Source organism: Vanellus vanellus (assembly GCF_965231255.1).
Source record: "Vanellus vanellus genome assembly, chromosome: 11".
Lineage (NCBI taxonomy): Eukaryota > Metazoa > Chordata > Aves > Charadriiformes > Charadriidae > Vanellus > Vanellus vanellus.
Genome location: NC_138916.1, coordinates 22,127,704 through 22,155,433, shown reverse-complemented (window position 1 = coordinate 22,155,433; position 27,730 = coordinate 22,127,704). Strand labels below are relative to the sequence as shown.

General features: G+C 47.5%; 1 protein-coding gene across 1 annotated transcript in view; it reads left to right on the top strand.

Moving 5' to 3' along the window:
• The window catches only part of IGDCC4 (immunoglobulin superfamily DCC subclass member 4), a gene marked incomplete at its 5' end in the record, with an annotated part of 94,768 nt that overhangs the window by 64,659 nt on the left and 2,379 nt on the right, over window positions 1-27,730 (top strand). Inside the window, 15 exons of the mRNA XM_082488708.1 lie at window positions 1,587-1,721; window positions 4,419-4,574; window positions 5,120-5,530; window positions 6,275-6,439; window positions 7,544-7,681; window positions 9,143-9,316; window positions 9,887-10,120; window positions 15,205-15,312; window positions 16,030-16,213; window positions 16,899-17,026; window positions 17,714-17,884; window positions 18,416-18,553; window positions 19,055-19,160; window positions 20,096-20,330; window positions 27,483-27,647. Of these exons, the coding sequence (XP_082344834.1) occupies window positions 1,587-1,721; window positions 4,419-4,574; window positions 5,120-5,530; window positions 6,275-6,439; window positions 7,544-7,681; window positions 9,143-9,316; window positions 9,887-10,120; window positions 15,205-15,312; window positions 16,030-16,213; window positions 16,899-17,026; window positions 17,714-17,884; window positions 18,416-18,553; window positions 19,055-19,160; window positions 20,096-20,330; window positions 27,483-27,647 (2,648 nt within the window). The remainder of the gene's footprint in view (window positions 1-1,586; window positions 1,722-4,418; window positions 4,575-5,119; window positions 5,531-6,274; window positions 6,440-7,543; window positions 7,682-9,142; window positions 9,317-9,886; window positions 10,121-15,204; window positions 15,313-16,029; window positions 16,214-16,898; window positions 17,027-17,713; window positions 17,885-18,415; window positions 18,554-19,054; window positions 19,161-20,095; window positions 20,331-27,482; window positions 27,648-27,730) is intronic.

The following is a 27,730-nucleotide window of genomic DNA, read 5'->3' as shown; positions in this document are numbered from 1 at the left end:
CCTCGGGGATTTTGCTAGCTCCTTTTAAACTGTGCTCACATAATACTACAGATAGAAATCCCTTTCACGCAAGTATGGACTGCAAGAAAATTTCAGTGTTGCACCAACTGTCTTTGGCAAGACTTCTGCACTAGAGTAAATGGCAACAAGCCTGGAGATAACCGAGCGCAGGACATGCGGTGCAGCAGTGTGTAGTTTCCTACTGTGCAGGCAGGCCTGCGTGCTGAGACCTCTGGTATATATTTGCAAGAAAGTCAAGTATCAATGAGTGTTGCTTGGATGCCACATGAATGGCCAATGTGGGTCAGGCCAGAGGTCCATCCATTGCAGTGCCATCTCCAAAAGTGACCACAGCAGATGTTAGAGGAAAGTATGCAAAAAAACTGGGCAGGGAGGACAAGGTGCTTTTCTTGGACAACTCCCTCACATCTGACAGTCAGGGATGTGGGAACATCTTGGGCTGAGGACTTCAGTGATACCTTCATATTTAACAGTCCCGGTTGTCCTTCATGAGCTTGTCTGAACCTCTTGGGTTTGAACTCTGCAGCATCTTGAGACAGTGAATTTAACTGCATGCTGTGCAAAAAGCTCCTGCTTTTATTTATTTGAGAGCTGCCGCCACCAACTTTCTCTGCTAGATCATGGGAGCACCTGGAGCAGGCCTAAGGATTACTTGTACTGTTTGACTCCTCTGCAGTCATTTCTTCCTTCATGAGGACAACAACAAAAGTGTCCCTCAGAGTTAGACATATTTGGGAGACCTGGAAGGAAGAGGGTTGCTACTGTTGAGGGTCATGAACAGTCTGCTCTGCTCAAGAGTGCTCCGGTTGTTTTCATCTGACAACAGAAATTTGGCCACTGCAAAGGCATTTCCTTAACCTTCCCTTAACCTCTGCTCAGCAGTGGGCAGACACAGGCAGAAGGTTCGTTTCAAGAAAAAAATCCCCATCCCGTTCTCAAGACTTTGTGCAATGCAGCCTATAGATCTTCCTGTAAACGTTGCTTGATTTACATGTTGGCTGTTCATCTGTGCACGTACAAGCTAAAGAGCGCTCAGTCCTCCAGATGTGTGATGACTGGTTTAGTCTTTGTACCATCAGGTGAAGGCCTGGACACAGAGGTTTGACCTCGCTCTGTTGCAGTTTACAGTACAGCATCTGGACGCTAGAATTTCTTTAACCAGGTCACTAGATTCTTTCTGAGCTGTTACATTGCCTTGACAAAGGGTATGTTGTGTTGCTCTGTTTGGGGATAGTGGTGTTTTATTTCATCTAATTAACAAACATTCATTTAGTAATAGTCGATGAAGGTGCTGGCTTGAAACTATTTATTTTCCATTTGAAAATCCTGATATTAATTTTTACTAGGGCCAGTATGTTTAAATCTGCGGGGCACCCCTTTGTTCATTTCTTTCACAAAAATACAGTAGTCATGTAAAACGAGACCTGCTTTTCTCCTCCAACTAGGCATAGGCGGTTACCACATGTGAAACTACCTGGGGAAGCATGGCCGGAGTGTCTGGGCTCTACGTCCTGCGTTTTTGCAATTTGGAAGGACAGACTTTTCTTTTTTCTTTTTGTCATTAGGTTCCCAGCCAGCAGGAGGAGATGTCACCATCGTCGCAGCTCCAGAGAACACCACGGTGGTGGCCGGGGATAGCGTGGTGATGGAGTGCATGGCAGCTGCCGATCCCACCCCCTTCGTCTCCTGGATACGACAGGGTGAGCGTGAGGGACAGAATTAAGCTTTTGTTGTCAGGGGGAACCTGTGGACAGCTTATTTTTAAAATCTATTAAAAGACAGAAAAATCTGTGGGACAGAAAGGGTGCTTGTTATGTCGGTACCTAATGACGCAGGTGGTGTCACAGTGTAGGGTGTCCTTGCTCAACCAGAATTACTAATTAAATGTAGAAGGTTACAAAGCAAGCAACTCACTTTATAGCTGTTTGACCTGTGAAATATATGAAGTTCTAGTGCCTGGATGCCTTTTGATCTAAATTAGTCATCCTCATTGTATGAGCTTGAGCAGTGAAGGTCATGAGATGGGGTCAGGTCTATGCCACTCCTCTGGGGACTCAGAGGGTAGTGGGGATTCTGCGTAATCTGCCATTTCACTGGAGAAATAATTTGTATTATCTTGTGGGATTATAAAACACGATAAGATCTGTTAATCATTGGAGTGGTTGGGAGTGTTGCTAGGAGGTTTTTATTCAAAAATCATACTGTGGTCAGATTGGTAACAGAAGGATTGAAAAGATGCTTAGGTCTCGTCAGAGGTGTACAAATGAGCCAGACTGGCATACGTTACCCAGGGCTGATAGCCTAAATCACGTGTAGGATGCTAGTGTCACTTCATCCAGTGTCACATCCATCAGATGTGTTTCAGAGGCTCTGACTGAAGACTTTCTCAGCTCAGGAGTCAAATCTCCCTTAGAAGAGGCTCTCAGTCATTTTTATAAATCTGGGTCATGATTTAAAACTCCTTTCCCCTGTAACCATTTATTGTGGTTGGTCTTCAGCCCAGACTTGTCCACAGGCAGTGATTTTAGTGTATATAAATATTTCCTCTTCCCCACAAAAAAGGAGCAAAAATATCTCAGAGGATACAACTTTGGAAATCAAATCAGCAAGGAACAAATCTTTGGGCAGAAATGTTTCTGCTTTATTCTGTGCACTTCACAATTACAAATACTCAGCTTTCCCATGCTAGACCACTTACTGCTTTACTGAGACCTACTAATGCTTATAGTAGAGTAGATATTAGAGTTAATTATCACTATGAAAGTTTTTTGGATGGGGGGAAGAAGAAGAGGAAGGGGGGAAAGGTTGGTGAAACAGTTCCTTGCATGCTTTATTTTCAAATATTTGCTTGGTCCCCCTCTGCTTCCTGGTGTAGACTCTTCAGTTAGAAAAGATGGTTTAAAAGTGCGATTCTGTGTTATACAAGCATGTTTCTTTCCAACACTTCATTAAGGAGCAGGCTGGGTTACTGGGCGATTAGTCACGTAGGTAACACTGAGGATTGTACCTCCAGGTTGCCAGTTTGGCTCTTGCCAGCCTTGGTGGTGTCAGCTAATTGCTACCATCTGGAGTCAGATTTTCAAACTGCTCCAGTATAAGTGGGGTGCACAGATTTACTCCTGCTCTGAGCATGCAGGCACTGAATTGTGAGGCCACCTGAAGACACCCAAAATGGATGGAGGGGACAGAGGATCTGATCTCAGCTGCGTTTCCTGCTGATGGTGCTAAGTAGGTGCAGCTGCACACAGTGGAGGTGGAGAGCTTGCTCCTGACTCAAGATACAGGCTCAGCTGAATCTGTGAGAGGCAAAGGCAGGCGAGTACTGAGTTTTTGCTGTCTGAAGGACATCCATGCTTCTGCAGGTGGAGAAGGACAAGGTCTGGTGTTGTGCAGGTACTGCACAAATGGTCTGGCTCTCCCAGTCTCCTAACTTGTGCCAGAGCTGGCCATGGATTCCTGACCTCCCATCTGAGCCTTTCGTCAGCCAGACTGTCCTTGCCAATACTCTGTCCCCAGCTTTTGGCTTTGCTCACCCACACTCATTCAGTAGTACTACCATCATGGTCCCCGTGTTTCTCCCATCAGAGCAATACTGAGAATAAACAGTGCCCAGCACCAGCCTGCTGCCTTGTCCATGATGTGCAGAGGAGCATAGGGCTATTTGAAGTTGTAGAAGGATGGCGCAGCTTCTGGCTAGGGGGCCGGAGCCACCTTTTCCTTCTTCCCTACTCAGCAGCGCTGAGCATCTAGCCAGGAGAATGGGGAGAGTGCAGCTTGTGGCCCATGTCTCTGACCCAAGCACCAGGGCCCCAAGGAGAATGCTGTCCTGATACCTTACGGAGGCCGTCCTGATACCTTACAGATCGGGAGCCAAGCTGGGGGCAAAGAATGAATCAGGAAGCTCAGTAAATTTGGGTTCACATGTGGGACCCAGAGAAGGGAAGAACCCCTGAGTTGTGATTCAGCGCTCTTGCTGACATTTGCATTATCGAGTGAGGAGAGGAGGTGTGAGTGTTCATGCATAGGGGTCAGCAGGCAGATCCAGCAGCTTTTCCAAAACGTGTGTTAGCGTAGCTTTCCCTCGAATGTGCTATTCCTAGGGGCTCTCATTGCAGGCACACCCTAGGCATCAGAGACTGTTTTGATCCAAACCAGAACTTTTCCAGTTATTACAGGCTAAACTAAACCTTGGGCCAATGTTGGCTTGGGCTGGCTGACACTCGGTCAAGCACTGAGGAGTGTCCCAGCAGGAATCCTCCTCTGGGCTGGGGGTTGCGATTTTGGGGTCTCTCTGCTCCCCAGCTGTGATCCTGGCTCTAGTAGACACGTTGTTTACAAGCCCTCCTAAAGGGCAGCTTGGGGCTCCCTCTCACATTTGTGCATGTTTCTTCCTGCAGATGGAAAGCCTGTTTCCACAGATGTGATAGTTCTGGGCCGGACAAATCTCCTCATTCCTTCCAGCCAGCCCCATCACTCAGGGGTGTACGTCTGCCGTGCTAACAAACCCCAGACTAGGCAGTTCGTTACAGCCGCAGCTGAGCTCCGGGTCCTTGGTGAGTAGAGAGCAGGATAAACGCTCCAGGTAGAAACCCTGGCCAGGTAGCCAGGTAAGCCAGGTAGCCTGGATTACCTGGACCGACATCCAGGAGATCCCTGAGAAGTTGTGTTTGTGGCCCGTGCTGGGTAAGATGAGAGCCAGGTTAGAGCCAGGAGGCCCTGGCTTGGGATAGCTCTCGGTGGGAATGTCACCTCTTTAATTTGGGGTTTAGTTCCTTGTATTTACTGAACCATTTTATGCCTTATTCTTATTCTCCAGGGTTCCCCCATGGAAATCTCTATCAGCAATTAACTTTCAGTATCATGGAAGCCAGCAGGGAGGACAGCCTAGGATCAGGGAACGCAGCACATGATTGATACAGAATTTATTTTTCCTTTTGGACAGAGTCTAAATTAAGCCTCTAGAGTCTGCCTGGCAAATCCTATCTTGTAAGCAAAGCTGCTACTGAATAAAACATAGCACTGAGTGGGGAGGAGAAGGGATTTGCTTTGCTATCTTTTCCTCCTCCTTCCTGCATTAATTTGTCCTCTCTCCTTCCAGCTACACCCAGCATCTCCCAGGCTCCTGAAACCATCTCTCGCACCCGAGCCAGCACGGCTCGGTTTGTCTGCAAGGCGGAAGGCGAGCCAGCCCCAACCATTCACTGGCTGAAGAACGGCGAAGCCATCCTCTCCAATGGGCGAGTGAAGGTGCAGAGCAGCGGGAGCCTTGTGATCAATCAGATCGGGTTGGAGGATGCTGGCTACTACCAATGCGTGGCTGAGAACAGCTTGGGCATGGCTTGTGCCACTGCCAAGCTCTCGGTGATCGTGCGGGAGGGCTTGCCCAGTGCTCCCAAGAAGGTGTCAGCCGTGTCCCTCTCCAGCACCACAGTCCTTGTGTCGTGGGAGCGGCCAGAGTACAACAGCGAGCAGATCATTGGCTTCTCCTTACATTACCAGCGGGCTGTGGGTAGGTGTTATCTGCCTTGTGCAACACAGCTGTGTCGCAGGTTCAAGACACAACACACAGGTTAACTTTCTTTCCCAGCTAGTCATGAGTGTGAAGCAGTTCCAGTTAGTTTAGCCCTTTTCATAGCGGGTAAAGAAATTTTCTCCTGGAGTCAGCATCAGCCTGTGGCAGTGCCTGTGGATTAGCTGACATATGCTAACTTGTTGACCAGCAGTAGCATATCCATGTAGCTGAGTTGTCAGGATTCTAGTGGGACCAGGCACATCTGGAATTTATTTCTGTTCTTTACTTTTTCCTCCAACACATTGATTTTATATGCAAAGAATGTGATTATTAATGGAGGTATTAAACAGCCACGTTGTGTAAAGGGGTAATCTCTAAATTATTCACACCCAGAATCTGAATCTCAGGTCTCTTGGGGTCTGTCTTCCCAAACAGCCAGCAAACCAGTACTCTTGCTGAACTGTTTTCAGAGCTCCTCTGAAAATTAAGCTGATAACTTCAGCTGCCTTAGCATGGATTAAGGAGCTTGAGTCAAAGTGGGGATGTGAACATTAAGGCATTGAATGTTTCTGCCCAAAGAATTCACATAAGAGATGGGGTTTGTGCAGGCGCTGGGGAAATTGGAGAAGACATAGTGATTTTTAAAATGGATTTACACTGTGGACCTTGTGAGTCAAGTGATTTTTGGAGGAGTGTCTTGGCAGTTCACTGACCTGCTGATCGCTGTTTCCTTGGCCCTAGGAACAGATAACGTGGAATACCAGTTTGCTGTCAATAATGATACCACTGAGCTGCAAGTCAAGGACCTAGAACCCAATACCAACTATGTCTTCTACGTGGTCGCATATTCTCAGCTTGGAGCCAGCCGGACATCCTCTTCCATTATTGTTCAGACCCTGGAAGATGGTGCGTTGAATTAGATGGGTACTGGTGCCTAAAAAATGTCTTGACCTGTTTCATGGTGATCATTGAATATACTATGGAGAATACTATCGGCACCTAGAAACCTAAACCTACTGCTCCTACAGCTTCTTGCCAGAAGCCCATTTAAAAAAAATAAACAACAAACTACCCAAACCCAAAACACCCTGGTCTGACAGTCATCTTGGGTGATGAAGATCATGGAAATGATCTCACTGACACTGGGGCCCCTAAGAATCCTGCGGGAACCGCAGCCAGCCCCTCTGGGCTTTCACCTAGCTAATGTGATACTGTTCCAAACTTGGCTCTGGGCCAAACCTGATTTCAGCTCCAAAGAGAGACATCTATTCCAATTTGTAGGGTTGGGATCCCTTAAGAGCCAATAGTCTGTGTTGATTTTACCATTTCTTACGTAGCATTTTGCAAGCAGTAAAGGCAGAGTGCCAGATAGGACAGCTGCCCAACAGGGGAGAACTTGTACAGCTTTCAACAGACTGCAGGACAGAGGCAAGAAGTGATGGTTTTGGCAGACCTCGTGCAAGCCCCTGCTATGCTGCAGGGTGCATGATGTGCTTTTAATACTCCTGACATAGTGAACTGTATGGTCCCACGTGTATGTGTCTGAAGCCTGAAAATCTGACTTGAAAGCATGAAAGCTGCCTGCAGCACAGAGCTGTGATTCTCAAGGGAATGGGGATTCCCGGACTGAAGTCTCTCGATCTATGAGCCATTTCCTTTTGTGTCTCCTTTGTGCTCCACAGTACGGCATAGGCAGATTAGCTGGTCTGTGCCAACCTGCCCAGTTTGCAGTGGACACGGCATCCCTAGGGAGCAATGCGGTGCGGGCAGCAGGCTCTGATCAGGCTGTTCAAGCTGAGCAGACCACCATCTCCCCTCCCCAGACACCCCACCGATGCTCTGAGCTGTTGAAAAGCTGTGGAGTATTGGTTCCCCCGGGGACAGACGGCATGTTGCCAGTGGCTGGGCAGGGCCAAGACCAGGTAGTGGCCTCCAGCCAACTCAGCTCGCAGATGTGTGTTGAGGTCTTGCCCCAGTCTTTGCTGACTTCTTGATGTTGCTTCTACCCAGTTCCTAGTGCTGCCCCTCAGCTGTCCCTGTCGAGCATGACTCCTGGTGACATCCGTGTGACATGGCTGCCTCCTCCTCCGGAGTTGAGTAATGGCAAGATAACAAAGTACAAGATCGACTACTGCACCCTCAAGGGAGGTGAGGGAAACGCCATTTGGGGGGGGTTGTGTCTTCTGCTCCAGCAATGTCCTGTCAAGGGGAGGAGGTGGAAGGCTGAAAACAAAGGGACCCCTTTTTACCCAGGAGAGAACAGCCCTCTCAGCTTGGCTCTGCTGTTGTTGGTCACAGCAGTGCCAGTGTGGTGCTACTTCACAGTATTCCGAGGTGCCTTTTTCTGTGATTGTGAAGGAGCCTGTGTCCCCAGGGGAATGGCCTGACACTTGCATATTTGTGCTGGCCCACAGACATCTGCATGAGCAACCCTTTGGTGCCATCTGCACGGTGTGTTTTGGGGGGGAAGAGCTTTATGATGGTTGGGGAAGAAGGGTAAATGGATTCGATTCCTTTAAAATGGAATCTAATCAAGGTGATCCTTGTGGAAAATAAGCAAGTGTCCAGGAGAGGCTATATTGCTCTATTGCTGAGTTTTGTCCGGTTTTATTTATATTGTCAGACCCTGTGAGAAGCCTTCAGCAGGGATGGTAACATTTACCTATGCTGGATGTGGCTATTCCAATTCCACATGTGCTTGCTTTGCAAATCCTTCTGGGTATTTGCTCTTAAAACCGTCAAAGCTCTGCAGCTTCTCACTTCCCAACGTCATGATTCTTACTAAGAGAAGGATGGCGAGTGTGATGAAGTGCTGGACATGTTCCCATGTGTTTGATCTGGATTAGTAGTCTGTGCTGTGGCTCCTGGCTCTTGTTTTGTTGGTTTGCTTGCTTTTTTCCTGAGCCTGCACGTGGCTCTGTGGCATCGTAAAACCTTGGAAACATTTGCAGTCCAGGGATCACACTCAGCAATATGCTGTTACATAGCAGGGACAGCACTCCCAGCTGAGCTTACACCAGGTGAAGCTGGAAAGCTGCATTCACCAAACAGGCAATGTGAGTCTTCAGCAAGACCAATTAGTTGTTATAGTGAAAATCCCAGGCCATTGTCAGTTTAAATTTCCTGTTATCTCCCTTATGAACTTGGGTGGGCTGAAGAGGGAGCGATAAAACCTCAGTCTGGCATGGGTGAAGGTGTGAATTTTGCAGAAAGTAGCACTGCTGGACAGTTCTGTTTCAAATTAAGGTGAGGATTTAAATACAACGATGACAAGCACTGGAATGTATCATCATCTACCATCGGCTGCGCTCATGTTCTGCCATCACATCGGCAGCAGTAAGGTTTCTGACAGCTCCCCTCCAGGCAGGCTCAGTGGTGCTGAAGGCAACCTGCAGTTTTGAATGTGATGAAGGGGGTTGTCAGTCAGGATATTAGCTCTGCCCAGTCTTTAGTTCTCATTTTTCCTGGTGGCGTGAGACTGCACTGGGCAAAGCCAAGCTGGCCCAGGGTGTGCAGACCACATGGGGGTAGTTGGGCTTTGTAGCTGCTCAGTTGTATTTCTCTTTGACTGTGAAAACCATGTTTTCAGTGGTGTCACCTTGGTTCCAGCAGATCAGGTTACCTCCATTGAAGTGGGTGGAAATGAGACACAAATCACACTCTACTCTCTCCATCCCAACAAAGTATACAAAGTTCGCATCGCAGCCAGCACCAGTGTGGGCTATGGGGCCCCTTCTGAGTGGACCCAGCATCGGACTCCTGACAGAGACAACCAGACGCATGGTAGGAGGCTGGGTGTTGCCTGGGATTCAGCGTGGGGTGTGCAGAATATTGGGGAACTTGAGGCATGATCAGAGATGTTTGCTTTCATTAGGGAATTATAACTGTTGGTTTTGGTACCCAACTTTATCTTTGTGTTGAGCAGCCCCTGTATGTCTTGCTGCTTGCCTGGTCCTCCCTCCATAAGCAGCTGTGAAAATTCCTAAAAAAGAAAGAAAGAAACAAACAAAATCCCCAGACCCCAGTGTTACTACATTTGGGAGTGTATAGAGAATTCTGCCAAACAGAGCTGAGCCCAAGCCAGGCTCCAGCAGTGGTTAAAGATGGTGTTATCTCAGAATATATCAAGAAATGCCCATAATGGCTTTGTGACATTGTTTTTTCCTGTATCACCCAGCTGGTAAATTCAACAGTAGAGTCTAACTGTAGCACTCTGTCACACAGTGGAGACATCCCACTCACAGGACAGACTTTCCTCACACACCTCCTTCAATGCCAAGGACAGGGAGGATTCGGTAGAGCAGGGAAATGGAGACAAGTGGCTGAATGTTTTTCTCTTGTCTTTTCTTCTAGTTCCATTTGCCCCAACGGAATTAAAAGTCCGAGCGAAGATGGAGTCTCTCCTGATAACGTGGCAGCCCCCAGCCAACCATGCCCAGATATCTGGCTACAAACTCTACTACCGAGAAGTGGGCCCAGACGACTCCAGTGATGAAAGCCCTTTGGATGGTGCTGAAGATGAGAGCTGGGACGTCGGACCCATAAAACTAAAGAAGAAAGTGAAGCAGTACGAGCTGACTGGACTAGGTTAGCTGGTTACATCTTCTTAGCAGTTGGTGCAGAAACCCAGGGTCTGTCTCTTCATAGCAGTCCCAGGATGCTTCCAAGAGGCTCAGTTACCTGCTTCGCTGCAGATACATAGGACCAGAATCATGTGAGCTTTTTTTTTAGGAGCACCCAAAATCATTTTTGGAGTGGGACTCCTGGGGCTTGTTCTAAGCAGAGTTTAAAACACAGAAGTTTCTGACACCAGTGTAGCAGGGATTGTATTTTTATGAAGGACTACTAATATACTTAGAATACTCTAATAAGTGGATCTGAATCAATTAGTGGTTTTTATTGTGTCACTGTAAAGAGTGCCTAGATTAAAATCTCCAGTGAGGAGAATGATCGCTCTTTCCCTGTGTATTTCTAAGAAGCTCCATAATGGAATGCTATTTGAAATCTATCTCTGTTAAAATGCAGAGGTGGGTTGATTCACAGTGTGCTAATTTTGGGTCAGTATTCTCCTTCACCTCCAGGGAAAAGGGATAGAAGACTGGGTGTCCCTGGCTGGAGAGCAAGTCTGCACCACAGACAGATCTGCCTGCCTGGCTAACTGCACTTGGAGTTTCCCATAAGGAGTTATGTTTCTAACATCTGATTGTACTAATTAGTTGATTTGCCCATTCATACAGGATGGAGAGAGAGAAGGGAGTCACGGCAGATGCATCCTTGAAACAGGATTCTGCTTCTTAGAGTTCTTCCATCCCCCACTTGATGCTTCATTCCTGTTACTGCCCAGTGAGCTGAGACTGCAGGGCGAGTGTTTCTTGTGGTGGTTCATCTTACACGTCTGGCATATATATTATGCATGGTGTAAAGGTCAGGCTGCAGCACCTGGAAAGACAGTTTGTGTCATCGCTAAGTAGGTTTCCAGCCATGTTGCAGCCATCCTGCCACTGAGAGGGTGTTAACAGTTATGAGTTTCTCTGAAGAATTTAGGTCTGTAATTATTGCACTGAGGAAACCACATGTGAACATCATCACGCGCTGCACTAACCACTGGCAAGTCAGTTAGCAGAAGGGCTCGGGAGTGGGCTGAATTGGTTCCAAATGCTCTGGCATGATGATGCTGAGAAGGCTGCTTGTTCTTCCATAATTACTTCCTTAAATTTGGGCATTCGTCAAGCCCTAATAGTTTCCTTATGATGTGGCGGTTGTGTATCGGCTATCATTGTGTCAGGAAGAGAACCTCGGGTTTCTTTCAGCCGTGGATGTTCTCTTTTCTCCCCCTTACTGTTGAATGACATGCTCCTGCACGCGTACAGTAAAGGAAGAGGTCAGGAATCTGGCTGTGCGGAGAAAGGCAGGGGGTCTGGACATAAAACAAGGAGGAGGAGTGATTGGAATTTAGAAGGGTTTAGGTTTATGGCAGGGAGCTACCCTGCACAGGTACTTATGTCTGTGGCAGGGGTCTTGTAGGCAGAGTGGGTAGCAGTCTCAGGAAAGGTTGGCAGCCCTAACGTGATCTCACTGGTGCACATTGGCTGATGGGGAATCAGCTGGGGGGGGGTTCCCAGGTCATGGATGTCTGCCTGGGAAGCACAGCAGTGGAAACCTCTCCTAAGATTCCTCTGTAAAAACAAACAAACAAAATATCCAACACTGTCTTTTGGGCGTATCTCTTGATGTCAAGTTATGGGGGCTGAATGTTGATGAATGGTACTGTCTGGTGGGAGAGTGAAATTTGCCCAGGCTGGCCCATAGGAGGTGGGCTGCTGAAGAGGTGTCACAGCTGAAACTACAAATTGGGTCAAGAGCTTGAAGACATAAGAATGGAATGGAATGTTCTTTATTTATGTCTATAATATGTCCCAATTCCAGTTGGAAGGGACCTACAACGATCCAGTCCAACTGCCTGACTGCTTCAGAAAGAGAAAGCAAATTATTAAGGGCATTGTCCAAAATACCTCTTAAGCACTGATAGGCATGGGCCATCGACCACCGCTTTAGGAAGCCTGTTCCAGTGTTTGAAATGGTGTCAGGAAATCCTGGGAATAAAAGGCTGTAGCTCAGACATGGTTGTGTACCATGTCAGTGAAAACAAGGTCCAGCTTCCCTGTTGGAGGCTATGTACTGCTGCAGCACAGTCACTATAGGCACCTTGGCTCCACGTCTCTGCAGTGTCACTGAAGCCAAGGCTCTGCCCCTTGTCTTGTCTTGGTTTGGGATGTGGCCTGAGAGACAAAACTCCTGTCCCACTGCTTGTTCCTGCAGAGCTCGATTTTGGTTTCCTGGTTTTCCTTCTTTGGTTTTTTTTTTTCCCCAGGAGCACAGGAGGGCAAGAGGGGAAGCACTTGCTGGGGAGACAACTCCTTTCGAGGCATGCCTCAGACAGAGGTGGATGGGTGTGCAGAAAGCAGCTTCGGACAGAGCTTCTTGAGCACAGTTACTCTTTATTCACAGTGATAGCACAACTATTAAACCAGCAAAGAGCCCTGCCCACATTTCCCTCCCCTAGTTTCCTGTAGCATCAGACTATGTTTTACACTGCAGTAAGGGTCCTTGGGCTGATCCACTTCAAGATTCTTGTTGTGTCTTCTCTTGCACTGGCTGATGCTGCTACTGAAATGGTGCCAGCTTTGCCCACCAGCTCTTCTCTGTCCTGCAGGCTTCTTCATCCTTCGCCTTAGCCCGAACATCTGGCTTCTCAATTTTGCCTTTGGTAATGTCCCAGCTATCTCCATCTGAGCTGTCTGAAATAAAAGAATACTTTTCTCCCATGCTCGTGCTAATCTCTGGAGCAAACCATGTCTCCTTAGAGTGATACTATTAATGATACTCTTTGTATCTTGTCTGAGAGTTATGTGCTGAAATCCTGCAAGAGAGCTGTTCAAAGGCACAGAAGAAATAGAGCAATTTCATGAGCCCACAAAATCAAAAGGAAGCTCTCCTGAATCACCAGGAGGGCTTTTCTCTGAGAAATTCTCCTTCATTTCCATCTACATTCTAGGTGTCTCTGTAATGGTGTGCAACTACCAGGGCTGTAATTTACATGAAAAATAAACGGTAAGGGTCTCATCCTGTCTTCTACATTCCCATGAAGGAAGAGTGCATTCCTTTGGGAGAGACTCCATGGAGATCAGGTTATTTTCCCACTTACGGGAAAGCATGGCATATGGCATCTGGCCAGCGTGAACACCTTGAAAAACTGAATGAAACAACATATTTAGCGTATTGGATATATTACACAGTCATCCAGATTAGTGATTTGAAATGATCTGGACTAGATTATTCTGCTTATATTTAATGTATGATGGAATGCAGTGAAATACATCTGTTTTCGTGCTGCCTACTAGCTTCTTGACAGCTTGATAGTGCTTTGTGTCTGCATGTTCTAAGAGCTTGAACATCTGGGCCTGTGTATAAAAATTGAAGCCAAGCCTCTGACTGAGAAATCTAAAATAGCCCTATTTTCAGAATGCGAATTGCTTGATCTTGCAGTAGAGCTCCTCTGGCTTTACGTGTAAGTGGCTGCTGTATCGATCCTACCCAGGGATGGAGATGGAGGACTTGTCCTTTCCTTCACTTCATTCTCCAACAGGAGCTGCCCACAGCTGCATCACATCTGTGAGCTCTTCCTCATCGTTTTGGATCACATCATCTGTGATGAGCTCGTGTCCCAGTGAAGCCCAGCCAAATGCTCAGCCAGGAGGCGGAGTGTGTGTGCTGGCGAGAGACAGGCTGTGGGGTTCTTTGTTCCATCAAGCCCAGTGGTCTCAGCTGTTTGGAAGTTGAGCACCCTTTGGCCTCTTCCCCCTTGTGTGGATTTGAAGCATTTTCCTGTGGCTGGAGGGTGTGGAAATGCAGATCAGGCTGCCTTGGAGGCAGACAAAACTCTGTTTGCTTTTGGGATTCTTTCAGGGAGAAAAATGTGGCTGAACTGTTTTTATATTCTGAGCTCGAACATGTGTTGTGGAGCAGAGAAAGCCTTTGGTAATTGGTACCATTAGCCTCTGGGAGCGTAATCAGTGCAGTAATAATAAAATTGGCATCAATAAGAAAGGTTTTATTCTGCTTATGTTGTCTGGCAAAGAGAGCAGTGATCTATCAGGGCAGGGAATGAACAGGCACGTCCCAAATTAGCAAACTTCATCAGTGCAGTGCAGCCAAGGCAACCAAAGACAGTCTGGATGGCTGTCGCTGAGCTTCTGAATGGGCTGGCTACTGAAGGGAGAAGCTGGCGAGTGTCTTATTTGAGAACTTTCTATCTCCTAAGTTGTTTCCTTGATTTAACATCTCCATGAAAAAAAAATCCTCAGATGTGACTTAACACACCAGAGGAGTGTTTCAGCTGATGAGACTCCAGAGGAAAGAGGGAAGCAAATTTTGGACCAGGGCAGCACTGCTTAGAGTCAGAGCACCCTGTCCTGCAGCTCCGTTTGTGTCAAAGTGTGATGTTCCCCGTAGAGTATGTGGCTGTCTGATGGGAAGGATGTGTAATGAGGACCCTTGGGTTTCTGGTGTGGGTTTTGTGTGCGCTGTTGCTTTTCTAATTGCAAATCAAGAAACTCTTCTGCGGAGGCAAAATAGTCACTGTACAACAAAAGCTGACAATGACTTAACAGGGCGTGTGAGGACTTGCTGGAAGGAAGATCCTCACAGCAGTGAATAAATCAGAAAAGGCTTTAAAAATGGGAGGTGCGTTTTGGAGAGGAGAGGATGTCCACACTCCTCAGGAATAAACAATGCAGTGGGGGAGAGAGAAGAATTGTCATGCATGGGTTTCTTTAATAGTTTGCAAGGGAGAAAGATCAGGAGATCCTGAGGTGACACTGGTTAACCCTTGGTGGCTGGGACAAGTCCGTTTGCTGCTGATAATTTCTGTTAAAAGTGAGGGGAGAACTAGAGTAGCTGTGATGATACATGCACCAGTTGTGAGACAGTATTTGAATGTGAAAAGCCTGTAAGAGGAAGGGGGGCTCCCTGATGTATTTTAGCAAATACAACTCTGTTCAAGCTACTTTCTTGGATGGTGAAAAAAGCTGGTCAGATCAAAGAAAACGTGTCTAACTGGGGAGGGTTGGTAACAAAAATAACCCCAGACAAACCCTGATTGATTTTTCCAGCTCCTGGGAAACTCTATGAGGTGAAGCTGGTGGCATTCAATAAGCACGAAGATGGTTATGCAGCGGTTTGGAAGGGCAAAACAGAAAAGGCACCTGCAACAGCAGTAGGTGAGGAATGCCCTTCATTTGTTGTCTGTCTCTTCTGCTTGGCATGTGGCTTCAAAGGAAGGGTAGAGGTAAAGTTACAGAAGATGAACTTGAAGAACAATATGAAGATGAAGAAGGTCCAAATATAAGGAAACTCCCTTTGACAGTCATTGCAAAATGCATTGGAGGAATTGTCTCAGGAAGGAGAGAAAGGAGCAAAATATCCTCCTTCTCATTAGGGTTGTTCTTGTACTGGGTGTGGATGGCCTTCACTGTGTTTTTTCTGGCCCCGATAGCGGCTCAGGGATGGTCTTGGAAATGCCAAATAACCTGGGTTTCATCTCGTATGTTATAAAGATTTGAGAACATGAATTAGCAGCATGCCAGGTGTTTTGCAGTGTTGTAAAGAAAGTAAAAGCTCTGAAGACCTAGGCTCCATTTTCAGCTCCGCCAGTCTGTTGTGGGACGGTGAATGGTCTGGGCTCCTCCTTACACCGGTGTGGGCCTGTCAGGTGGGTAGCTTTGAAGCTGACCTCCTGTGCTCCACAGTATGAACCTCTGCATGCACAGAAGGGCTAAGCTGGGCGTCTAGGTGTATGTTGGAGGCCACCATATCCGTGCAGACTTCATGACCTAGGCCTATTTCATTCTGTGTTTTCTGTGTCCATGATGGCTGTCCGTTGCCTTACTGCCATGTACATCGCCACATCTCTTTTCTCATTTTGTCTTGCACCATAGATCCCCCTGTGCAGAAGGGTCCTCCGCTGCCCCCAGTCCAAGTCTATGCTGAGTCCAACAGCTCAACTTCCATATGGCTCAGGTGGAAGAAACCTGACTTCACCACAGTCAAGATTGTCAACTACACTGTGCGCTTCAGCCCTTGGGGCCTGAAAAATGCCTCTCTCGTTACATACTACACAAGGTAAGGCAGGATGCTATGGGTTCGTCTGCCATGTATTGCTCATGTCAGGAATAAACACAGGGCAGGAGGAACCTTTATGGAAATTCTAGTGCTGAGCAGAATCCTGGGTGTTTCACATGCTGGAAAGGTCTGCCTTGGTCACAGATAGGTTCAGAGCTGGTGAAATGTGGCACTGAGACTCGTCTATGACTTAAATAGTAGGGGATCATTTACTGGCTGGTCTCTGCATCTTCTCTGCTCTGATCAGACCTTACATGTTTATTTCTGTGTTAACAACAAAGCCAAGTGCAATTATGACCATTCTGAAAGCATTCATGATTTGTGAGATGGTCCTCACAAGTTTGGTTTAAAAACTGGTAGAGGTTTAAGCAGTTACGATAATTTGGGGATGTATTTTAAATCTGGATTCCTGTGCAGATTTTCAGCTTATAACCCGGCCAGGTTGTCAAGCTTTTCTCCGCAAGTTCATCAAAAATGGTCCTGGAGGCTGGGAACTTTGCTCTGTAACTGGGACCTGAGTGCTCTTGCATTCACATGACTGCAGGAGATAAACCTTTAGATGAACAATCAAATACTGTAGGACTTAGGAAACCTCTTACAGTGCTTCTGGTAAGGTACCAAGGTGGCAGTTGGTGGGAGAACCATCTAGTGTTCATGACCTTGTGAATGTGTCCTCTTTTGGCAGCTCGGATGAAGACATTCTCATTAGTGGGTTGAAGCCCTACACGAGGTATGAGTTTGCTGTGCAGTCCAATGGCGTTGGCATTGATGGGCCCTTTGGCAGTGTGGTGGAGCGGTTCACCCTTCCTGACCGTGAGTATTTATGGGAATTGAATCCTGATTTCTCCTGGCTTTTCTTGAATCTCTTATCAAATCCCTCCTAATGTGCCCCTGAGAGATGTGGTGATCTCAGATCACCTCCAACCTCTGGTGTCTGTGAGTACATAAAAGGCTGAGAGCCGCTAAGCATCCTGGTGGCTTTCCCAAGCCCATCAAAGGAGTACTTCTTTGTAAACAGAGATGAGCGTGTTACTGTGGGATTACTTTGGGTTCAGAGAAACCCTGCTCATCAGGGAGAGCTCTGGTATTTGGGCTTCGGAGGTGTGGTGTGTCGTGCTCCTAGCTGGGACTAGGATGGAGAAGAAAGCAACAAGGAGCAGAGGTGTGCTAGGAATGTTCATTCAAATATGACCCAACGTTGCAGTCTCAAACTGAGCTGCATGGCTTCATCAGCACTGTCACATTTCCCTTGTCTGGTTGGCCATGATGCACAAATCCTGCCCTGTTTTGGACTCAGCAGCCTCCCCTCTGCACTCTCCACAGCTTCTTTGGATTACATGTCTGGCCACCCGTGTCACTCGGGATTTTATGGTTGCAAACATGACTGTGGCACCACTGAGAATGATTCACAGAAGACAAGGGGCAGTCATCATGCCCTTCAGGTTGAATGCCGCTCTTCTCATTTCTGCTGTTCATGCTGAGTCTTTACTTGTCTCTCAGGTCCCTCAACTCCTCCATCTGACCTGCGGCTGCACCCACTCAACCCCTACGCTGTTCAGGTGCACTGGTGCCCCCCTGCTGAGCCCAACGGCATCATTGTGGAGTACCTTATCCTGTACAACGCCAACAACACACAGCCTGATGACATGTGGACCTTGCTGACGCGAGAAGGTGAGCTTCCTCGAGGTACTGTAATACTCAACCAGGTCCTCCTCCTCCTCCTGTGACCTTCCCTGCTTACAGAGTCCTGGTTGTTCAGTCCTACTGCCCTGATTTTTGCCTGACTTTGAGTGCATAAACATTCAAAAGCTCATGCCGCCACCTTTCTTGAGAGCATATGCTGGGCCTTGCTCCTGGTCATCTAGGAGACTCCAAGGACATGACTACTGAGAGACATGAAATCATGCATGTCTAAGGCTGAAATAGCCATTATCATCCAGCAAACATCCTGCAGATACAGGCTGGCAGCCAGTAATTCCTAGGAGAATGTATGCCAGCAACACCACGTGCGCTCTGTATGATCAGCTTTTTAAGCTGCAAGTTCGTTAATACCAGAGAGGTGTATGAATTACATCTTAGAGCTCATAACACAGAATCCCTCACTTCTGAACATCCAACAGAATTCCACTGCGGCTTTGCTGCAGCCTCTGAATACTCTTGAAACTGCACATTTTAAACCTCTTTTGTCTTGCATTTGATTAGGAAATATCTTCAGCACTGAAGTGCATGGCCTGGAAAGTGATACCAGATACTTCTTCAAGATGGGAGCAAAGACAGTCGTGGGATCTGGTCCCTATTCAAATGTTAAGGATGTGCACACCCTCCGGGAGAAGTTGTCTGGTACGAATTTCCCCTTTGTCCTGGTGCTGGAAGCAAGTTGCATTGCTGGAGATGGCCATTGGTCAGCAGAGGCATTTCTGTTTGCCAAGCAATTGCCTGATGTCCCTGTGCAGGGTGTGAGATATGACTGTGTGCAGGCCAGTGCAGAGGATCATGGCAGAGTCCTCAGAGGTGCAGCTCCGCAGGCCTCAGGCAGCTCCAGAACCCGTCCTGCAGAACTTCATCTCTCTTCCCATCCCAGCTCCTGTGGAAGGGCCCATGCAACCTGCATCTTGCTGCCTTTCCGTTAGGCCTGTGTAGCGTGAAATTAATGAATGTGCATAGATGCCAGTTTGCTTTAAGCTGCTCTAAATTGTTACTGCCGAGTAGTCTTCTTCCATTATGTGTATAGAGGCATCACCTTTTGGTTTTAGTGAAGCTGGTGCTTCTCTGAACGTAAGATACTTTGTGCCTTCTTCCTGCTAGCAGCTGAGATGGTGTTATCTGTCCTTCCCCTACTAGATGTTCTGGATATCCACTCTGTCACGGGAATCATTGTGGGAGTCTGCCTGGGGCTGCTCTGCATACTCTTCTGTATGTGTGCCAGCTTCCGCAACAGCAAGCAGAGGTAGGTGTCACCTCGCCTTTGCAGGAGGTAAAGGAGGCTGATGTGGAAGGAGACAAAAAAAACACTGTGAGCTTCTTTCCCATGTTCAGCTGGGCTGTTTGGGATGTGGTATATGACATCAGTTAATACAAAGATTGAGCCTTGGGAGTGTTAGCTAGCTAAGAAACATATTTAGTATTATCTTTTCACTGATTTATTTTCTCAGTAGTTTCTCTTTAATTTGCATTGTTAGACTTATGGGGAAAAAAACACTGTTTGCCAGATTATTACCTGCGTGTGTTAGTGTAGGCAGTATTGTGCTTCTGAGGTTGGACAGCTCTAAGGGTTTGTTAACTTCCCGTTGGAAAAACAATGAAAGAACTCCCAGTTCTTTCAGACCCCCTTCTAGGGGTCTGAATCCAGCCACAAGCATTTGGAAAGACCATGATCGGAAAACAAGTTATGGTTAAGAGGAGCTTTGAGTTGGCAGCAGATCTCAGGAGTAGTAACAATAAACTTCTGATGTCTTATCCTAATGTGGCCACCAAACCTTTCTGTCCTCTTGCGTTTCTTAACCTGTAAAGCAGAGATGACAGGACTGACACAACTCCCCACGGGCAGGGGTTAGAGAGCACTTGCTCTAGTGCTGGGACTCGTGATACACTGGTGAGGGGGAGGGCTTGGCATCCGGCACTGTGCTTTGTATGAGCTTTAGGATTAGTGAAGATGGTGAAGAGATGTGTCTGGAGAGAGGTTACTGCAGCAAAAGCTGTAACTGTAGGATGTGGATAGAGTATTCCTCAGGAGCAGCAGGGCAGGGGCTTGGGCCTGGGTGCTTCCACAAGGACAGGCTGGATGGCCTTAAGGGGGTCACTTCTTCTGGCAGTCCATGGCTGTTTGGGACAGAGGAAAGGGAGGCTCATGAGAGATGTCAGCTCTTGCTTGTTTTCCCTCAGGGAGGCTCTGCCCGGCCTGGATTCCCAGGCAGCTGGCAACCACACTTACTACCACCGGAGCAGGCAAGGGGTGGCAGCTCCCAGTGCCACCTCAGATTCGCATGAGCTAGAGTCCCTCATGTCCCCACTCCCGGAGGATGCACCTGTGCCCCTGGGGGATATCACAGAACTGACGGAAGTGCACAGCCTCATCCACACAAGCCTGCCTGAGCACATCATTCATGGGAAGAGGAAGGTAAGGACCCATGCATGTGGTGGCTGGGCTCCCACCCTAGGCAAGAGCCTTTGCTTGGTCTGTCGCTGCCGGAAAGCCAGGGTCTGATCTTGTCCTGGCTCTGCAAGGTGCTGTTAGTCTTGGCTGCAGGCTGGTGCTGGGCAGCCATGCATTTCCCTCTCTGTAAAACTGACTGGCTCGGGCTTGGCTGTCAGACCTAAGTTTGGGATCGCTGTGTCATCCACCACCCCTTTTTGCCCCCTGGGACAGTGACCTTTCATCCCCAGAGAAGCAGTTACCAGACCTCCTGCTGCAGAAAGCTGCACTGTGGTGTAAGAAAGGGTGATGTCCAGAGTAGATCCTCTGCCTTCCAGGCTACTCTTTTGCTTAGAGTAAAAGGAGCTTTGTCCGTAAATGGTGTGCTCACTGGAGGACCCTTGAAGATACACAAGAGGTGAAATTGTGTTTTATTTGTGAACCTGATTTTTTCAAGTAGTCTTTTCCTGCTCTGCTTGGTTTGCCTGACATTGCATTATCTTTCACTCCTCCCTGCCCATTTCCTCTCTCAAGCTTGCCTGAAACATTTCATTCCATTAGGGAACCTTTAATTGGCCTAATTTAGTTAATCTGTTTATGTCTCTCTTTGTAGCCCAGGGAGAGCATGTAAAGTAATTAGGAGGTTCAGTAAAACAAATGTATTGTGAGCGCATGGGATTTCACGTTTGCATCGACGATGCGCTCATGTGTCACTAGAGGGAAGGTGAGTTCAGGATACCTGGCTAACCGGGAGACCCATCTTTGCTGCTAGTGGCGGTGTGGGTATGGTCTTTTGGAAACACAGTGTCTTCTGCTGGCTTTAATAGTCCTGTCAGCTGAAGCCATGCTCTTGGCCATCCCCAAGCGCCGTGGCAGATCAGCGCTCGGCTGAAGGAGAGGCAATTTGCAGCCAAGCCACATCTATGGGTTTCAGTGGAATGTAGCTGCCTGTCTGGACCCAAGCCGAAGAGTGTGAGGCATTTCCTACAGCTCTTTCTGTTAAATAAGGAACAAATGTTTTTAGTGATGGTGACTTACCCTGAGAACAGGTCGGGGTTGGGGGGAAGTTCTCTCCCTTGGGAGGCCTTTCTGGGGGCAGCATATCCAGATCTCGCTTCCAGGGCAGCAATCCTGTCTGCAAAAGTTCACACAAAGATTTTCACGTGTGCAGAGCAGGGGCTGGAGAGGGCAATACCAAGGCCTGGCTGCTCAGGGCTTAGCCTGGGAGCTTGGGGTCCCCAGCAGAGGCTGGCAGTGTCTGGCAGCAGAGTTGTGTTCCCAGATCAGAGCTTCGGGGAGAAGGGCAATTCTGGCTGTAGTGTCTCTGCCTCCCTAATTGGATGGGGAAAGGCCACCGAGAGTTAAATACACTGACGATTTTTGCCAGCAGAATAAAGAGCTTGTGTTTTTTTGATGTATGTGGGTAGGGAAGCAAGGATCACTGAGGAGCAGCCACACGCAGCCACCCAGAGAGCAGTGTTGTCACCCGTGCTGCCCGGTGAGGGTGACCTGACAGGTGAAGGAGAGTTCAAGTGGTGGCCGGGAGCAACAGGCTGTTGTTGCTGGGAGCGGGCACTGGAGGGAGATGTGCTCCCACGCAGGAGGCCTTGCTCCCTCCACTGCCCAGTTCCTGCTGGAAGTGCCACCTGAGCCAGCCCTCAGCACCACTGCATCTTCCCTGTACTCTGACATGTATAATCAAGGGTGAAAAGACTCGGGCCAAAACCATCTTTATGCTGCAGTTGCCAAGAGGCCGCACGTCTGGATGGCAATGTGATTTTACCTGGTTGGGTGGGCAGGAATTTGGGCAGGAGTCACATGCCTGGTCCCCACAACAGATGCAAATCAGAGTGAGGTGCAGCTAGGGGTGTGTGCATCTCCCTGCTTGTAGAAAAAATGTTACTAGCCAAGGCCCAAGTGTGGGTTGTAGGTTCCTTGGGTTGTCTTGTGTGCTGCAAATAGCTTCTTCCAGTGGCCGTTTCAGCCAGGCTGCCAAAAACCTTGGGGACCCTGGCTGGAACTGCATGTTGCTGGGAGCTTTATACCCCACAGTGACCAGCTGCCTTTGTTGCCTTCTCTTTTATTCTCTCAAGCTGTGTGTGGTTGGGGCTGTGAAAACCCACAGTGAGGAATGTGGTGGAGCTACAGGAAAGAGAAAATCCATGTGGAAGGAAATTTCTGGTCCAGCCTGGCAAGGGGAAGCTCCCCAGGGTGATCCACATCGGGTACTATCACTTGCAGTCCTAGTCAATAAAGAAAGGGAGTGAGAAATGTCTCTAAGATCCCTTTTATTTAACAGCATATCATGTCACCGCAGAGCTCAGGTTGTTGGCTGGGACAGACTTTTAGTCGGATGCTGCTGCCACTGCTGGGCAGGTTTGTATAGCTGTGATGCCAAGGAACTGGCAGCTCTCCTGTGTGACCTTCTCCAGTTGCCTTCGAGGCCCTCTGTCCTCAAGTTACGCTCCTGAAACTTGTTTTCTGTTGGCTGGGTAGCACTTGCCATTAGCAGTGGCAGTGATAGCTGCTCCTGTGCTTGCAGGCTTTTTCGCGTGCCGGCTCGTTACTTAGCATTCCATGGATTATTCTTTATTGTTTTTATTCTTACGGCAGCCCGAGGCTCTCCAGTGGAGATTGGAGGCTCTGTGTTGTCAGGAGGTACACAAGCAGAAAGAAAGGACTGTCCCCATGCCATAAGCAGTCAGAAGTGAGTGAATGTCATTTGCAGATGTGGGGACTGGAGAACAGTGAGATTGAGGGCAAGAAGGCTTTAACGATGCTGAGACTTGAACTGATTCCTGCAAAGAATGGCAGGCAAGGGTTTTGAGAAGTCCCCATGTTTTCAAGTCAAAATCGCCAGTTCCTTCGAGTGTAGGGCTGTGGTTCCTCTTGGGCTGTTACAGGTAATGCTGGGGGTGCAGGATGGTGCAAGTAGAAGGTAGGACATTCTTTGTGCTGCTGGACAGCCCACAGGAGCCCTCTGGCCACTTTGCCCCTTCTTGCAGGACAGCAAGGTGCTGTCCTGGTGGCAAGTGGTGCTGCCCCTCTGGGTGGCTGACAGCTCCATTAGCAGGAGTATGCTCGGCCATTTAGTGGGCCCTTTTCCTTCCTTTCTGTGCATTTCCCAGTGGTCACACATGAGGATTTGTAAATATACTGACAAGTGATTTTCCTCTCTTACTCTCTTCCCCTTTGAAGTGACCCCCAGACTGATGCCCTCGGTAGCCCGCATTATAAATGACACCGTAATGCACAGGCTGTGGTGATGCAGCTCTGTTTCCCCTGACAGATGGACTGAGAATGATAAAATGGCTGTGCTCCAGACATCTCTGTCACTGCTGCTTTTGGGCCAACCAATTTAGGGGGTGGGGGAGAATGTTAAAAAGCATCTGCTTTCCATGGAAGACTTCAGCTTTTCATTGAATGAAGCCAAACCCAAGTATTTTGGCTTGGAAATGTTTGCTGTTATGCTTCTTGCAAGCTGGAACCTTCCTTGCTTGCTGCCCTGCTCCTTCCCTGTGGGCCTCCTCCCCACAAGGACTGCGTTTCCCGTGAAGCATCCCCGTGACTCGGAGAGCAAAAGCTGTAATACATATGGGAACTTGGATCTACCCTGGTTGTTTGTCATTTTTGTGTTGAAATTTTTCTGCATGGAAAAAAAAGTCCCAATGTTTTCTGAAAAGTTTGAGGTGAGAGCTGTGCTCCCATTGACAGCTAGCAGAGATTCTCCTTTACCTGGTAGGGGAGAGGTCTGTGTTACGTTGCACCTTGTTTGGGGCACAGCTGCAGGCAGGGATGCCTGTATGTTTGCAGGGCATGGAGCTTTCCCACTCTCACCGGGTGCTGTGGAGCCGTTGCAGTGAATCCTTTCCTCCGCCCCTTTCTCTCTGCTATGACACCCTTAAAAGCTGGGCACATCTGAAATGTCCCCAGTCTTGTTCTGCACAGGATTTCAAGCTAGTTTAAATAACCATCCTCATAAAACAGGGAAGGTTTCAAGATCAACATTTCCTACATGTTCATTCTCAGCTCATATATTCGCATGAAATCATTACTTGTCACTGAGAAGGTAACATGATCTAGGCACGTTTTTACCAGTCGGAGTTTCTATAAAAAGGCTAAAATGAAAAGGCTTGTTTGCTTTGATAAGGATTTAGCTGTAATGGAAACACCTTTTACTGGAAGATGTTTTTATTAGTTTTCATTCTTGTGTTTGCAGTGAACTGACAAAGGGATTTTTCCCTCTTTAAATCAGTATTAGACTGACAGTCCTTGCCCTCGTTCCTCTATTGTAAAAACCAAAAGAATGTTTCCTTGTCTTCTGTCAGCCATTCACTAGTCCCCTCGACTAGAAAGAAATAGTATCATTTATTACACCAAAAGATACTGCTTTAAAAAGCAGAGAAGCTTTCAGGCACACAAGACCTTCTTCAGGTCTGTGATGAAAACAGACCTAGAGTTAATTGCTGCTGCCCAACTTTAGAGATTGAGCCCCAAGAGGGATTTATATATATATTTTTTCCCTCTCAAACATAATGTGCTTGAACAACATGTGGGATATAGGCCATGTTGTGTGGCTGATGGTTTTTTCTGTTTGTTGAAAGTTGCAAACTGGTACAAAACAAGTTTGTTCTTCATTGCAGCCAATTTCAGCCAGAGCTGAACAGGCTGTTCCCAGAGTCATCAAAACCTATGTAAACATGGCAGATTGACATTTCCGCTAACAGATGGTCCATTGGGGATTGCAGTAGAGCTGCCTGTTTCTTTCCACGTTTTTTGGTATTCACAGGATGCCTGCAAGAAGGTTTTCAAGTTTGCTCTGTGTGTGTGTATGCGTATGATGCTCAGATCTTTCTGATGGCAAATATGCATGTAAGCATCTATAATAGGACACACATTTGTGTGCATGTGTGCATATTTGTGTAGGTTCATCGCTGAAATTTCCAGGCAGTATTTGCTCAGTAACGTATGTTCCTTGGAAAAGGCACAGAAGCCATCAGTCAGCGATGTAGCTGCAGAAAGCCTTTCAGATGGCAGCAGAAGCAAATTGAATACATTCCTTGAGTACTCGTGTGTAGTGATATTCCTTATTGTGAGCTGTGTGTGATCGCTTGGTTGGTTTCTTGCTATTAAAGTGTAGTTTAATGATTGTCCACTTAGAAAGGGAGCAATTAGGGAATGCTCTTGGGTCAGAATATATTGTTGAGGATTGCAGAGAGAGGGGAATGGCAAAGACACTGCCTCCAGCATCCACTTCTAAATTAGCAAATGCTTGATATCCACAGCGCTGGGCTTGGACATCAGTGTTCTGCAGGGTGCTGTCATATAAATGAGGCCGTTTACTACATGTTTTCTTAAGGTTTGATCCTGAGGCAGCAGCAAAGCTCCTATGACTTGACATTAGCACTGGGATGTAACGCTGCCCTGCCTCCCATGAGGTGTTGAGCCCCTTTGGCACTTAAGTCAGGGTGGACAGAGAGTGCTCGGGAAAGGCTCAGGCAGCTCTTCAGTACGTACATGAGGACTTTAATGTGCCTTCTGCCAGCACTGACAGCACAGGGTAGCATTTGCTTCTTGCTAAATAGCTGACTTAGAAATGCCTGGCTCACATACAACATCTGGTCATGTATTTCTACCTAATTTCCAGCCAGATGGACTGAGGCACAAGGAGGTCAAATGACTCACACAAGGTCAGGCTGATGTCAGAAATCTCCTTGCCGTCTCGGGTGGACTCATGCTACGTTGACTGTTGTTGGAATAGATCTGGCCTGTGGAAGCAGCATCCGCATATGCAGCACAGAAACTTGGGCTTCTCCTGCCTGACGGAGAGCAATAGGTGGTTAGTGGGTTTGAATCAATGTGCTGTGTATCTTCACCCTACACCACCCTTCACCTTCACCATCATGCTCGCACCACCACTATTCTGTATGCACACACACATGCACAATCACAGTTGTGTCAGGTCAGGATTTTCTTTTCACTTCGTCCTTGTGTTGTCCTCTCACTTCTGTCCAGGCAACGTGTAACATCTGTGGAATGAGCCCAGAGATAACTGGCTCGTGTGTTCCTTAAATGTGAGCACACACATACACACGCGTGTGTGTATATATATGTATACGTATGTGAATCAGTAGCAAGACTGAGCTCAGGTATATGCAGGACAGCCCAATAAAATCAAAACCTGGAAAGAAAATACTTTTCTGCCTGTGAACTAATAGTCTGAGCTGTTAAATAACTTCAGCTCTTAAAGCCACGCATTTCCCATACACAGAGGTGTGCATTCAACAGTTTATTGCAAGGGGAAGCTGAGAGAACCCAGAACAAATTGCGTTCAGCCCATATAATTTAATTAGATCTACAAACAAGGTAACACTGGTTGCCCAGGGGATTTAAAGCTGAGCTAAGAATTGCCTGGTGGTCTGTTGCAAAAAAAAAATAAAATAAAAAAAATAAAGCCGCCAATTTTGTGCCTCTGTGTTGGTGGGGAATGTCAGAGTGTTTACCCAAGCCCTAGTTTAGAGCAGGAAATCTGTCTGCACCGCAGAGTGAGCAGTTTAGCATTGTCTTCAACTCTTACCTGGAGCACACGTGCCAGTGAACACGGGTGAGGGTCCTTCTCCATGCTGCAGAGCATTGCTTGTGCCAAAGCAAATACTGTAATCGTTCTGCTCTAGATTTCCACCATCCCTGTTCCTTTCCAGCTTTGCGTTATTTTTCAGTAGGTTCATACTGCTTTGAGTTGTTTGCAGCTTTGCAGGGAGTTGATTTCAGGGGACCTTTAAGTGATGGCTTGTGCCATGATATACCTGTTGGCCTAAGACTTTGAGAATCAGTGGAAAGCCCACTTTGGCTGTGAACCATCTGGCAACTTTTATCCGCTTGCTCTGCACCGGACCATGTAACAGAGCAATAAAGCCTGTTGTGATGGGGTGACTGTGCCAGTCCGTTGCAGCGAGCGTCTTTATTTCAATGCCATCAGAAGTGATCTCTGCATTTAACTTGCATCTTCTAACACCATAGTATTTTCCCCAACACGAAATTTCCTTTTTCAGGCTGCTTCTCATTTCAGGTTTATGAGGATAAGAATCTCTTATCTGTGATAATTGGATCTTTTCTTCTCCCGATTTTCTTCTACAGTCTTCATGGAATAAATCAGCTAACCAGCCCTGGACAAATAGCATAGCCAGATACGGGGACACTATCACAAAAGAGCCTCTCTCTGCTGTGAACGGATCACTGAAGCTCCCTTCCAGCGCAGGACAGAAGCTTTTGTTACAAGCTCTGGTTTATGATGCCGTGATGGTGGGTGTCTTCAGTCATTTATTGACTTACATATTCTGATGTGGTTTTTCCATGTATGCTCCCCATTTCCCTTTCTCCTTTTT